This window comes from Haliotis rufescens, unplaced genomic scaffold (assembly GCF_023055435.1).
Source record: "Haliotis rufescens isolate VD_foot unplaced genomic scaffold, xgHalRufe1.0.p SCAF_2, whole genome shotgun sequence".
In the NCBI taxonomy this organism is placed as follows: domain Eukaryota; kingdom Metazoa; phylum Mollusca; class Gastropoda; order Lepetellida; family Haliotidae; genus Haliotis; species Haliotis rufescens.
The window spans coordinates 62,468,133-62,484,005 of NW_025963890.1; the positions used below are offsets into that span (position 1 = coordinate 62,468,133).

The 15,873-nt window shown below is 38.8% G+C and overlaps 2 protein-coding genes across 2 annotated transcripts; both read right to left on the bottom strand.

The window, feature by feature from the left end:
- Positions 1-4,746: 4,746 nt before the first annotated feature.
- LOC125381899 (arylsulfatase B-like) lies at positions 4,747-6,278 on the bottom strand. Its single transcript, XM_048399255.1, has one exon. It carries the CDS (start codon positions 6,253-6,255, stop codon positions 4,777-4,779), a length of 1,479 nt encoding a protein of 492 aa, XP_048255212.1. The 5' UTR covers positions 6,256-6,278; the 3' UTR covers positions 4,747-4,776.
- A 7,621-nt stretch (positions 6,279-13,899) lies between these two features.
- Positions 13,900-15,431, bottom strand: LOC124143802 (arylsulfatase B-like). The gene has a single exon (XM_046512925.2). The coding sequence runs from the start codon at positions 15,417-15,419 to the stop codon at positions 13,941-13,943; it is 1,479 nt and encodes a 492-aa protein (XP_046368881.2). The 5' UTR covers positions 15,420-15,431; the 3' UTR covers positions 13,900-13,940.
- Positions 15,432-15,873: the final 442 nt, after the last annotated feature.

Genomic DNA, 15,873 nt, shown 5'->3' on the forward strand with positions numbered 1-15,873 from the left:
ATGTTTTGTTATATCAGAAAAGAACCAAGTTCAAATATGTCAATACATTTGATTATCAACGTTGTACAATAATATTCCGCACGAAATCTGAATTATATATTTCATTCATCGACCCAAGAGCATTTGACACTAAACGTGGTGACCATAGGTATAGTTATATCTTTAACTGCAAAGTTCAGGACAATTTGTCCAACATGAAAGTTAAATTCATGTGAAATGCTGAACCTTACCTAATTGATACATGCTTGCCGTAAAAGGTGACTATGCTTGTTGTAAAAGGCGACTAACGGGATCGAGTGGTGAGGCTCGCTGACTTGGTTGATTCATGTCATCAATCCCAATTGCTTGGATTGATGCTCATGATATTAATCACTGGATTGTCTGGTCCAGACTCGATTATTTACAGACCGCCGTCATATAGCTGGAATATTGTGTGTGCGGCGTTTAACAACAAACAAACAAACAAACTTTTCTTGACTGACCATCACGATGTTGATGTTACTGAAGGATGGAGTTGGGCAGTTATGTGAGGTGAGGTGAAATTGGGTTTAACGTCGCGTCCAAGATTATTGCACTTATATAGCGACGTGCATGCACGTGTATGTGTGTGTGTGGCTGCTTGTACTAGTCCGGACTGATGCCGATTTATAGTGCTAGCTCACTGAGATACCATGCCGCAGTTTAACATGAATACCCCACTCAGACACAGTATACTGACTCCGAGCCGACCAGTCCTTGTTTTAGCCCCTTAATGCCGAGCGCCAGACAGGGTAACAACAAGTACAATCTTTTAACGTCTTTTTGTATGACGCGGCCCGGGATCGAACCCCGGACCTTCCGCTCTCCGGGCGGACGCTCTACCACAAGACCACGGAGGCGGTCTGGGCAGTTATGGATTAAACAATCATATATCGATAAAAGGTTACAATGGCATATGGATACATTATTAATGATATCATTTGTACAGAAATTAAATGTTAACATTGATACAGTCGGAATCTTACAATGGATTTCTTATGATTATGGAAGGGTTTTGAAGCTTTTAATACATCTTCTGTTATTTTGCTGACCATCACTAGGCGGATGTTACTGATGGATGGAGTAGGACAGTTATGGATTAAACAATCAAATATCGATCTATCCATGAATTATAATGGCATGCCATGAGTATGCCAATGACATATTGATACATCACGTAATGATTATCATTTGTACAAAACATTAATTTTGACATTGAATTGTCGGTGACTTGTAAAATATGGCAGCCATAATTTCTCACAACTCTTAACCATGTCTTTTCACGGAAAATCGTTTTTTTGTCAAAACACAGAATATTTAAGTTGGTTCAGAAACTGTTTGTGAAATAATTGGTTATGATCAAGGTATCCGTACATTAGGTTAAATAGATGTCTTCATTTAACATTATTTGGCGATGTATACTCCTGTCATACAAAGTTATATCTAGTTTGATTCTAAGTATGTTTGACACCAATTGCTGTAGATCTTTACTGCCAACTGTCACATGACTTAAAACCTTCAAGGGTGATGTGTTTACGACAGATAACCCAGTTAAAACATTTCACTATGTCCTTGAATGACATCTTCTGACTTGTAGCATTTGTTTCGTTGCAACAACAAAAATAAAAAATAAACAAAATAAAATAAACAACATTGACATTACACATCATAACTATGAAGAAAAACAGGGTTTGTCATGTGAATCTAAATTACCCAGCGCAGTTTAACTTTTTTAAATATTTTATGGGTACTTCTAAGCGACAACTTCTACCAGAACTGTTAATGTTGTAAGGGACACAACTCCTCAAAATAATATTTTTTATCATATAATGGGTGGGTTTCTCGGCAAGATAAAGCCAACGGATAAAAACGATATCCATTGGGGTCATATGCAGATAGAGATGCAAATATCAAAGGTCATGTAGGGACTACTTTCAATGTTTATAAACAAACATGGCGTCGCCCTCGTCATTCGGCGATCGAGTCAGAATTAATCATCGGGAATCTGGATAAACTACAGGGATAATTGCTATCATTATCAAAAGAACAGTCTAATATACTGAAAATCAGTGTCTTACCGTGACGCAGCTAAGGCATTTTATAAGTTTTGGCAACTTTGGAGATATAAATTTCGAAACAATTTTGCGAGGGCACGAGGCCTAGCCAAGCGGGATCAGTAGCCATGACTGTGCTTGTAGACCTCTGCGGCTTGAAACCTTCTCCACAAATTAAAATGGTTGGATTTGGGCGAAACATGTCTGAATTGTTACCTTGTTTCGTTTTGTCGCGGTGTGTACATCTGACTACACTTCTTAACGTTATGACAGGACAGACCGACTGTCAACAACGTCTGACCGTGGCCGTGACGTCTCATAGACTAGGGTTAGAGTAGCTGCCCTTTGACAAAGGGCAGTTACTCTAGCGGACAGACCGATGGATTGCCGTGAAAGGCAATTAAAAACAATTGTCGTTTTGCGCATATGTTGCTTCGCAACTGTATAAGAAACAGATTTCAGTTGGAACTATATTGGCTACTGTCACTGTCCGACTGACACATCACTTACCTAGTGACGTAATGAATATTAATGCGCCCATGTCAGGAAAACTCACAATGTTTCGGTAATGTTTCTGAGAGAGGGAAAGCGATTTTCAAGCACAGAATTAAAGAATGAGCCAAGGCTCGCCAAATACAATGTTTATTCCTAATGCAGGATATTTACCATCCCAAAACACACTCGCGTGATAACCTCTATACATATGTTGTAAACGACTTGACCTCGCTGTGGTGTTGAGCAGCTGCCAATGAGACCTTTTAGTCAACTGTCAATATTACGTCACTATTGCTAGTGGGCTCGGTGGTTTGAGAGAGACGGCATATTTATTCACACAGTGCATTCCAATGCACCGGTGCACTTATTCCTATTTCTATTACTTTCGTCACCACTCGCATCTTTCCGTAACCTGCAAGAAACCTCGTCCCACTCCCGAGGGCCGCCATGCGTCGAAACGGCGTAAGCTAATCAGAATGCTCGTCAGAATATGGGTCCTTCGAAACATGCAGTTTCGCGTATTTAAATGAAATTTGGCAATATGTGTTGTTTAAAAGCTTCGGAAAATGTAGATTGTCAGTCCCACACCGCAGTGTATACGGATTACAGTAATATGTTACACAAATTGATGTTGCATAAAAGGCAGGACGTTGGATGCATACTGCGTTTGAGTACGTTGAGGAAACGGCTCACTTGACTACGACATCCGTTCATTTGAGCTAAAACTAGACCTGTTCCCAAAACTACATGAGTCTAATATCCCTTTGAATAATATCACAAGAGTTGAAAAAAGATGAATTTAAGTAATTAACTAATCACCGATTTCAATACAAAGTATTCACGTAACTCTTTAACTCTCATTATGTGATATTGTGTTGCTGACATGTTAGTCCATTTGCCATATTTACATTTGTTGTTGGTTGGTTTGTTGTTTAACGCCGCACTCAGCAATATTCCAGCTATATGGCGGGGGTCTGTAAATAATCGAGTCTGGACCAGACAATCCAGTGATTAATATCATGAGCATTATTTACAAATTGTTTGTAACAGACCAAGATAGGTAATGCTCCATGAAAGACATAAAACATGAGTAATTTTCATACAGATTAACGGAACATATGTTCGAGTGAAGTATTAGAATTTGTAAAATGGACGTGTAGCTTGAAGAGATGGCTAAATTTGCTAAGGTCACACATATTTTTCATGGTATTGATGGATAATGTCTAAAGTGCACAATTAAAGTGTATGTCAGCTCAGCTGAGTTTAGACATGTTCACCAATGTGACAGCTGTTATTTAAAACCTATGTAAATTGCTCTGTGTTATAAAGATAATGTTGACCCGCTAGCACTGACATTTGTAGAGACAATCCACTTATATATATAACAACTGGTTTAACAATGATGTTTGACGTTTCTTTATTTGCATAAACGCGTGGATTTGTGTGGATGGATTATAAATATCACAATTATCAGAAAGTGGTACTATATTTAACACGGATTTAATGGCTATAAATATATATTTGGGTGATATCTGGTTCTACACAAACACCACTGTGTAATGAAAGATCCATGTCGCATACCTATATTACTTTAACAAACTGAGATACCTGAACAAAAATACAATTGCAAGAAAAAAATTGATTCCTCAATAAACATTAACAACTATATAATGGTTGGTACACCAGAAATCATTATTATTTCAAAACTTGTAAAAGAAAAAAAGAAAACTATCTTAAAGAGATCAGCTATAAATACATCGAGGATTTGTTGACGAAAATTTAATGAAAAATAGTATGTTTGTTTAGGTCTGTAAATAATCGTGTCTGGATGGAATAGACATTCCACTTACTGACACCATGTGCATCGATCCACGCAACTGGGATACGATGGCATGCTGTCAGCGAGCCTGAACACCCGATGTCGTTTGTCGCCTCCTTCACCAAGTATGGTTTGCTTGAGACCTTTTGTAACCAGAATCTACACCGGTGTGCACTTACTGAAGGAAACCAGGTACTATCTTGACTCATTAACACATATCCACACATGAATCTATTAATCTTAATTTATCTTTCAGGAATCACCAACATGTTCTGATATAAACACCGAAGTACCATGCGAACTTGCAATCTATTCCAATCTCTTTCAAAGAAAAACAAATGCAAAAAAAAAATATTCGAATATTTATTGTTTATGACAGCATTGTTTGTATCAACACCACCCAGGACTCCATACACCGCCATAGTATTTTGGGTTCGCCCTTGGAACATGAGAAGGGTCCTGGGCCGGGACACGGGTTTTCTTCCAGTTCTCCAGCCTCTTCTTCATCATGTCCAATAGCTCAGGGTACTTGGCTGAGAGGTCGAAGTGTTCCGTTGGATCTGCAGTAATGTTGTACAGCATGAAGGGAGGGAACTTCTGGTTATCAGCTTGATAAACACGTTCGTCAATTCCCAAATGTGGTAAAGGAGCCCAACCATTGTGAGATCCCGGACTTCCTTGCATGAGTTTGAGATCTCCATACCGTATTGCAGCTGCTTCCCGCTTGCCATAGATGTTGTAGACGAACTCATTCCGTTTGGAGGGTCCACCATTGATGAGCATGTCGTACTGACTGACTCCGTCCATGTTTGGGTCTGTGTTCTCTCCACCAGCCAGCTCCAACAATGTCGGGTACCAGTCTACAGCATGCATCATTCCAGTGTTGAGGTAGCCCGTCTTTTTCAAAAGTGTTTTACTGTAGATGAATCCTGTACCTTTCGTTCCCCCTTCCCACAGAGTAGTCTTGGCCCCTCTTAAAGGCAAGTTATTAGCAGCAACATATGTTGGACCACCATTATCGGTTGTAAAGACTAACAATAAATTGTCCATGAGACCTTTGTCTTCTAATGCCTTAGTGATATTCCCAACAGCTTCATCCAAAGCACTCACCATTCCACAATAGATCCTTCTGTTTATGGTTTCTATATTTTTGTACATGTTTTCATATTTAGGTGGAACTTCAAGTGGTACATGTACAGACTGGAATGGAAGGTATAGATAAAGTGGCTTACTATTGTCGTGGTTCTCAATGATTTCAACAGCCCTGTCCGCAAACACATTTGCAGAATAGGTTCCATTGGCGTCTCTTTTGACAGTCTTGTTGACGCGAAAATCCAGCCCCACTTCATCGCTTCCTCCCTGTCTTACGTGAGTAAAGTAGTCCTCTGAACCAGTGTAAAATCCAAGATAGGAATCAAAGCCTCTCTCCGTGGGTGTATATTTCCAGTTACAGAATCCAAGATGCCACTTTCCAACCATGTGAGCATCATAGCCAAGTTGTTTCAGTTTTTGTGGTATTGTTATTAGGTTGGCCGGCAGGTGTTTTGCTTCGTCCAACCCAATAACGCCGTCCTGTAGTCCGGTGTGATAAGGAAAATATCCCGACATGAAGCAGTTTCTGGAGGGCGAACACACAGGTTGGACGTAAGAAGAGTTGAGGATGACTCCAGCTTTGGCCAGTCTGTCCAGGTTAGGAGTGATCATTTGAGGGTTCCGAAATCCAACATCGTTCCATCCGAGGTCATCAGCGACTATAAATACAATGTGAGGTTTCTCTGCACATTCGCAGATAACAAAAGTCAGAAGAATAAAGACAGCTCTTTGGAGATTCATTTTGCTTCTGCTCAATGTGATACATTGTACTTCCATTTAAAGGTTTCCAATAGATAACATGATTTTCGTGACTTGCCTAGAGCATGAATTCTTTCTGTGTTATTACCAGCTGGATAGTCCCTTGTCAAGATATATACCACAGAATTTATGCAGATGTTGCATGACCTTTTTCACGAAGCCTGCAAGTAAAACGATAACCCATATAATATATGAAATTCTTCAGTCTGAGATGTTTGAGAAAATCGGAAGAACTGGACAATGTTACGACTGCTGAGCATCATTGTTGTTAATATTTTAGTTCAGTGCTCGTATGTGTAATTGTGCTATGTGTTCATTGGACTCAAATAACAATACATTTACACTTCTTCTTTAAAATCTTATCACAGTGTTAATTGTGCATATGAACGGGGCCTACAGAAAAACATCAGCAGACACCAGCCAGCAATGAACCGTGACCAGGGAACCTATCTGCCTTGTGCTTGGGACACATTGCTTTGGCTTCCATTTGCCCATTGCTATGTCCATTCTTTCACCAATCAGTGCTATGCCTCATGGCATTTATTCGCCTGATGAAGGAGTAAGCATATACTCCGAAACGTTGTGTTCCTCATAATAAAGAAGTTGACATCCATATATTCTCTTCCTTACACAATAGCACAAAGCAATATATGTTCAAGAATCAATGAACACTATCTCTTGAACTTTTTTACTCTCTTAACATAGTGTTAATTGTGCATATGAACGGGGCCTACAGAATAGCTCTATAGCTGGTAATTGTTTATGTCATGGTTTATGTAGTGGACATGTGGGGGACGTGTTGGGCAGGATACGCTCAGATGTTCCTGCTATCAGTACTATTTGATAATGAATCATGAATACATGCTCATGATAGAGTCGGAATCGTATAATAGAAAGGGTTTTGTCGCTTTTATTTACACTCTTACAGCTACACATCTTTTTCTTGAGCGTCATTGTATTCTATTACAAGTTATTGATGTTTTGTGAAGCTTTGACATGTATTAGTTTGGAAGAACAAATGCATTGGGTTAGTTGTCCTGTGTTGTGCACGTTGGTATGTATCTAGGACATGACTGAAAAAAGTCCGGGAGCCGAATTTATTAATTATTCATTGATCATTTGTAGTCATTTTAATGATTTCACACTTACGTTCTGTAGATATTGATTCATGGGTTAACCTCTGATTTCAAATTTGATTTGCGGTGGATTTGACTGATGCAGAATATACAGACAGGCGTGATTGAGCGGTTTTACCTCTTAATGTGGATTTATACAACAATCTTTCAATTATTCACACTTTTGACTTGATTAGTGTTGCGTTGATACATTCTGATTTTGGTAAAAGACAAAATATGATTTTGACCGCATTTTTTTCAGGACACCAAGCATGACTCTTTATACATGTGGGAAATGTCAATTAAATGATTACTTACCCGCATCTACTGGTACAATTCATTAAACCAAGCCAAAACCCTATCTGAATCTCACCTTTCAGGTTATACAGAAAACCTTTGTATACTATTGGAAGAATAACAGACACACGTATCTTATTGATCAGGGTTACACCCTTCAAAGCTTCAGCAAAACTTTGAAAAAGTTTATTGTAGACATATGGAGAACATTTCGAAATTTGGAGCATCAGGGACAAAAGTGATGTCTGATGCAATTCCCTGTTTTGACTTCACGACGTGTCCATATGTATTTTCAGGTGAACAATTGACTTGCCTTTAATCGTTTTCCTTTGCTTATAAGTACTAGAATCTCTTTACAGGTACACAGCTGGGGTAATTCAATATTGACATATTGTTTCACTTGCCTTTGCATGCGTTTGTGACGGGTGCCAACGATGGGACAGTATACACTCAACTTTTTGCGAACATCTTGTATCATCACTATTTGATAGTGATTCAGAAACACATGCTCATGGTACATTTGGGAACGTACAAGCGACGCGCGAGAGTCTTATGATTATGGAAATGTTTTGACACTTTTATTTAAGTCTCAACAAAATCAGTTAATGTGGTATTGTCAGGTTTGTTTCCAGGCCGCCATCACATGAAAGAGTACTGCTGTGTGGCGTCAGGCGACAAATGTTTCTTGCAAATTGTGTCAGTGGTGGACATGCTTACTCTTAACTGGTGTCATCACTCATGTTTACTGATCATTCAAATATTTTCACCGCTATTTTACCTTTTATGACCAAAATAATCAGTTTCGATGGCTACTTGAGGCTATTTTCTGGAGTTTTAAATTTGCATGTGTATGTTACGGGTGCCACCGGTGGGACAGGATACACTCATCTTTTCGCGTACACGTGGTATCAACAGTATTTCACAGTGATTCATAAACACATGTTCATGAAACAGTCGGAATCGTACAATGGATTTCTTATGTTATGGAAGAGTTTTGTAGCTTTTATTATATGTACCATTGTCTTGATTGACCATCCCGATGTAGATGTCACTGAAGGATGAGGCAGGGCAGTTATGGATTAAACAATCATATATCGATATATCGATGAAAGAATAAAATGGCATACATATTCATACATCCAGCAATGATACCATTTGTACAGAAAGTAAATGATAACATTGAAATATTGCCTTGTCGGTGACTTGTTAAATATGCCAGTCACACTTAGCAGCTTGAATTGTTATCTTTTGCTTACATTGACACATTCCAGACTATGTTTATATCACACATTAAATAGAACAGTCTAGATTGTACATGTAGAAACTTTAAAATGCCAATTTCGTATTGTCATAATGGATGGATGTCAGGGGGTAGTCTTTTTACTGATGAAGAAATCTGCCCAAACCATGCATCAGTACTATGAACTTTTGACTTGACTCTAAAACCTGAAGACATGCCCATTCCTCTTCTGTACTGGATTACAAAGCTACAGTACAAAGTGAGATATGTTGCAGGTCCAGCAAATGTACCTCCAAATCACTGTCTCAAAGATTAACCACAATCCTTCATGAAGTCACAGTGAGTGAATATGGTTCTACGACGCTTTTAGCAGCATTCGAGTAATGCCAAGGCGAGGGACACCAGAAAAGGGCACCAGTCATGTGGGGAATCGAACGCGGATCCACGCTTTAACAACTAAGCTACCCCATTGCCGCACAATTAAGGAAGGACTTATTCGCAGTAAGTATTTGAGACGAATGTAATTAATACCTTGTGAATTTTCAAAAACTCAAGTATCTGCTTGAACTACAGTCAAAACAAGGCATACATCTGATATGAAATGCATGTTGTTTCTGATGTATGAGGTAAAATGTAGTCGTATTTAAGGGTGCTTTAAAAGATAACATGACTCATGACTGTCGTATTTCTGTCAGCTTTAATTTTTATCCTCGGAGGAAATGCTTCCGTCGACACATTCCTTATTATGTACACGTGGAAGCTTAAAATTGCTTAAATATGAAATCTATTGACATAATCGCTGTAGGCGAAAGGGCCCATGTTCTCCTCCAGACTGGATATATAATGTTAAAAACAGAAACACCATCGAATTAAATACGAAAAGTCAACGCACATATCTGATGCTGAAGACAGACAACTATGCTTCCAAGCCCTATAACTCCAGATGTTACACATTATTTGTATTTGCCAGGTCAGTGCAAAGACTTGGGGGTAGTGGGCCGGTATGTTGAGGGAGAAATCTGAAAAAACCGTGCATCAGTAATGGGTCCATCAAATGTACCACCCAATCCCTGTCTCAAAGAATAACCACAATCCGTAATACAACCAAGGAGCTAGTGAACGAGTGTGTGGTTAAATGAATGATTGAGTGAGATTTTATGCCGTTTTAGCAATGTCACGACCAAGGATACAGAAAGGGGCATCACGGACGTGGGGTATCTTCGGTGACGAACGCTGTAACAACTTAATGTTGCAGAAAGTATTTGAGACAAGCGTAATTGATACCATGTGGATTCTCCAAAACTCTGCTTAAATGTTTTGTTATATCAGGAAAGAACCAAGTTCAAATATGTCAATACATTTGATTATCAACGTTGTACAATAATATTCCGCACGAAATCTGAATTAAATACTTCATTCATCGACCCAAGAGCCTTTGACACTAAACGTGGTGACCATAGATAAAGTTATATCTTTAACTGCAAGGTTCAGGACAATTTGTCCAACATGAAAGTTAAATTCATGTGGAATGCTGAACCCTACCTAATTGATAACGTCAATGCGGCAAAAGGTAGGCGTCTCCATAGTGTTCCCCTCCTTGCTGATCGCCGTGCGTACTGGCAACATAAAAAAAAATTTAGCCAAGAAGTTTCACTTAAGCTCTGTGACGCATCGGTGACACTAATGATATCCGATGCAATTCCCCATTCAGGTGAACAATTGACTTGCCTTTCATGTGTTTTTGACGGGTGCCACCTTTAGGTACACGTGGTTTCATCACTATATGGTAGTGATTCATAAACACATGTTTATGTTACAGTCGGGATCGTACAATGGACTTCTCATGATTCTTGAAGGTTTTTTTCGCTTTTATCACACGTTCTCCTTTCTTGACTGGACCAGTGAAAATCTAGAGTAGAGTAGGTCTTCAGCAACTCATACTTGGCGTAAAAGGCGACTATGCTTGTCGTAAGAAGCGACAAACGGTATCGGTCGGTAAGGCTTGGACTTGGTTGATGCATGTCATCGTATCCCAATTGCGTGGATCGATGCTCATGGTGTCAATCACTGGATTGTCTGGTCCAGACTCTATTGCAGAAAGCCGTCATACAGCTTGAATACTGCTGAGTGCGGCGTTAAACAACAAACAAACAAACTTTTCTTCGACTTACCATCACGATGTAGATGTTACTGAAGGATGGAATAGGGCAGCTATGGATTAAACAATCATATATCCATATATCGATAAAAGAATACAATGGCATATTGATACATTAATTAATGACATCATTTGTACAGAAAGGGTTTTGTAGCTTTTAATACATATTCTGTTGTCTTGACTGACCATCACTATGTGGATGTCACTGAAGGATGCAGTAGGGCACTTATGGATTAAACAATTAAATTTCGATATATCCATGCAATATAATGGCATGCCATGAGTATGCCAATGACATATTGATACATCACGTAATGATTATCCTTTGTACAAAACATTAATTTTGACATTGAATTATTGGTGACTTGTAAAATATGGCAGCCATAATTTCCCACAACTCTTAACCATGTCTTTACACGGAAAATCGTTTTTTGTCAAAACACAGAATATTTAAGTTGGTTCAGAAACTGTTTGTGAAAAATTTGGTTAAGATCAAGGTATCAGTACATTAGGTTGAATAGATGTCTTCATTTAACATTATTTGGCGATGTATACTCCTGTCATACAATGTTATATCTAGTTTGATCCTAAGTATGTTTGACACCAATGACTAGGTCTTTCTACTGCCAACTGTCACATGACTTAAAACCCTCAAGGGTGATGTGTTTACAAAGATAACACAGTTAAAACATTTCCACATGCCCTTGAATGACATCGTCTCACTTGTAGCATTTGTTTCGTTGCAACAACAATAATAAATGAATGAATGAATGAATGAATGAATGAATGAATGAATGAATGAATGAATGAATGAATGAATGAATGAATGAATGAATGAATGAATGAATGAATGAATAAATGAATGAATGAATATAATAAACAACATTGACATTACATATCATTACTATGAATAAAAACAGGGTTTGTCATGTGATTCTAAATTACCCACCGCATTTTAACTTTTTAAAATATTTTATGGGTACTTCTAAGCGACAACTTCAACCCGAACTGTTAATGTTGTAAAGGACACAGCTCTTCAAAATACTATTTTGTATATGTTGTAAACGACTTGACCTCACTGTGTAGTTGCGCAGCTGCCAATGAGACCTTTTAGTCAACTGTCAATATTACGTCACTATTGCTAGTAGGCTCGGTGGTTTGAGAGAGACGGCATATTTATTCACACAGTGCATTACAATTCACCGGGGCATTTATTCCTATTTCTATTACTTTCGTCACCACTCGCATCTTTCCGTAACCTGCAAGAAACCCCCGCCATGCGTCGAAACGGCGTAAGTTAATCAGAATGCTCGTCAGGATATGGGTCCTTCGAAACATACAATTTCGAGTATTTAAATCAAATTTGGCAATATGTGTTGTTTAAAAGCCTCGGAAAATGTAGATTGTCAATTTCACACCGCAGTGTATACGGATAACAGTAATATGTTACACAAATTGATGTTGTTGCATAAAAGGCAGGATGTTGGATGTACACTGCGTTTGAGTACGTTGAGGAAACGGCTCACTTGACTACGACATCTGTTCATTTGAGCTAAAACTAGACCGGTTTCCATAACTACATTGAGTCTAATATCCAATGTATAATATCACAAGAGTTGAAAAAAGATGTATTTAAGTAATTAACTAATCACCGATTGCAATACAAAGTATTCACGTAACTCTTTAACTCTCATTATGTGATATTGTGTTGCTGACATGTTAGTCCATTTGCCATATTTACAAATTTGATTGTAACAGACCAAGATAGGTAATGCTCCAGACATAAAAACATGAGTAATTTTCATACAGATTAACGGAACATATGTTCGAGTGAAGTATTAGAATTTGTAAAATGGACATGTAGCTTGAAGAGATGGCTAAGTTTGCTAAGGTCACACATATTTTTCATGGTATTGATGGATAATGTCTAAAGTGCACAATTAAAGTGCATGTCAGCTCAGCTGAGTTTAGACGTGCACCATTATGACAGCTGTTATCTATAAACTATGTAAACGGCTCTGTGTTATAAAGATAATGTTGACCCGCCAGCACTGACATTTATAGAGACAATCCACTTCTATAACACGTGATTTAACAATGATGTTTGACGTTTCTTTATTTGCATAAACGCGTGGATTTGTGTGGATGGATTATAAATATCACAATTAGGGAAGTGGTACTATATTTAAAACGGATTTAATTGCTATGAATATATATTTGGGTGATACTACACAAACACCACTGTGTAATGAAAGATCCGTGTCGCATACCTTTATTATTTTAACAAACTGAGATACCTGAACAAAAATAAAACTGCAAGAAAAAATTGATTCCTTAACAACTATATGATGGTTGGTACACCAGAAATCATTTAGTTTATTATTTCAAAACTTGTAAAAGAAAAAAAGAAAGCTATCTCAAAGAGATCAGCTATAAATACATCGAGGATTTGTTGACGAAAATTTAATGAAAAATAGTATGTTTGTTTAGGTCTGTAAATAATCGAGTCTGGACGGAATAGACATTCCACTGACTGAAACCATGAGCATCGATCCACGCAAATGGGATACGATGGCATGCTGTCAGCAAGCCTGAACACCCGATGTCGTTTGTCGCCTCCTTCACCAAGTATGGTTTGCTTGAGACCAATTGTAACCAGAATCTACACCGGTGTGCACTTACTGAAGAAAACCAGGTACTATCTTGACTCATTAACACATATCCACACATGAATCTATTAATCTTAATTTATCTTTCAGGAATCACCAACATGTTGTGATATAAACACCGAAGTAGCATGCGAACTTGCAATCTATTCCAATATCTTTCAAAGAAAAACAAATGCAAAAAAAAAATCTTCGAATATTTATTTTGTATGACAGCATTGTTTGTATCAACACCACCCAGGACTCCATACACCGCCATAGTATTTTGGGTTCGCCCTTGGAACATGAGAATCATCCTGGGCCGGGACACGGGACTTCTTCCAGTTCTCCAGCCTCTTCTTCATCATGTCCACTAGCTCAGGGTACTTGCCTGAGAGGTCGAAATGTTCAGTTGGATCTGCAGTAATGTTGTACAGCATGAAGGGAGGGAAGGTTTGGTTATCAGCTTGAAAAACACGTTCATCAATTCCAAGATGTGGCAATGGAGCCCAACCGTTATGCTGTCCCGGACTTCCTTGCATAAGTTTGAGATCTCCGTACCTTATGGCAGCTGCTTCTTGACCGTCATAGATATTGTAGACGAACTCATTCCGTTTGGAGGGTCCACCATTGATGAGCATGTCGTACTGACTGACTCCGTCCATGTTGGGGTCTGTGTTCTCTCCACCAGCCAGCTCCACCAAAGTCGGGTACCAGTCTACAGCATGCATCATTCCAGTGTTGAGGTAGCCCGTCTTTTTCAAAAGTGTTTTACTGTAGATGAATCCTGTACCTTTCGTTCCCCCTTCCCAGAGAGTAGTCTTGGCCCCTCTTAAAGGCAAGTTATTAGCAGCAACATATGTGGGACCACCATTATCGGATGTAAAGACTAACAATAAATTGTCCATGAGACCTTTGTCTTCTAATGCCTTAGTGATATTCCCAACAGCTTCATCCAAAGCACTCACCATTCCACAATAGACCCTTCTGTTTATGGTTTCTATATTTTTGTACATGTTTTCATATTTAGGTGGAACTTCAAGAGGTACATGTACAGACTGGAATGGAAGGTATAGATAAAGTGGCTTACTATTGTCGTGGTTCTCAATGATTTCAACAGCCCTGTCCGCAAACACATTTGCAGAATAGGTTCCATTGGCGTCTCTTTTGACAGTCTTGTTGACGCGAAAATCCAGCCCCACTTCTTCGCTACTTGCCTGTCTCGTGTGAGTAAAGTAGTCCTCACCACCACTGTAATATCCAAGATAGGAATCAAAGCCTCTCTCCGTGGGTGTATATTTCCAGTTACAGAATCCAAGATGCCACTTTCCAACCATGTGAGTATCATAGCCAAGTTGTTTCAGTTTTTGTGGTATTGTTGTTAGATTGGCCGGCAGGTGTTTTGCTTGATCTATCTCAATAACGCTGTTCTGTAGTCCAGTATGATAGGGGAAATATCCCGACATGAAGCAGTTTCTGGAGGGTGAACACACAGGCTGAACGTAAGAAGAGTTGAGGATGACTCCAGCCTTGGCCAGTCTGTCCAGGTTAGGGGTGATCATTTGAGGGTTCCGAAATCCAACATCGTTCCATCCGAGGTCATCAGCGACTATAAATACAATGTGAGGTTTCTCTGCACATTCGCAGATAACAAAAGTCAGAAGAATAAAGACAGCTCTTTGGAGATTCATTTTGCTTCTGCTCAATGTGATACATTGTGCTTCCATTTAAAGGTTTCCAATAGATAACGTGATTTTCGTGACTTGCCTAGAGCATGAATTCTTTCTGTGTGATTACCAGCTAGATAGAATTTATGCAGATGTTGCATGACCTTTTTCACGAAGCCTGCATGTAAAACGATAACCCATATAATATATGAAATTCTTCAGTCTGAGATGTTTTGAGAAAATCGGAAGAACTGGACAATGTTACGACTGCTGAGCATCATTGTAGTTAATATTTTAGTTCAGTGCTCGTATGTGTAATTGTGCTATGCGTTCATTCGACTCAAATAACAATACATTTACACTTCTTCTTTAAAATCTTATCACAGTGTTAATTGTGCATATGAACGGGGCCTACAGAATAACATCAGCAGACACCAGCCAGCCATGAACCGTGACCAGGGAACCTATCTGCCTTGTGCTTGGGACTTATTGCTTTGGCTTTAATTTGCCCATT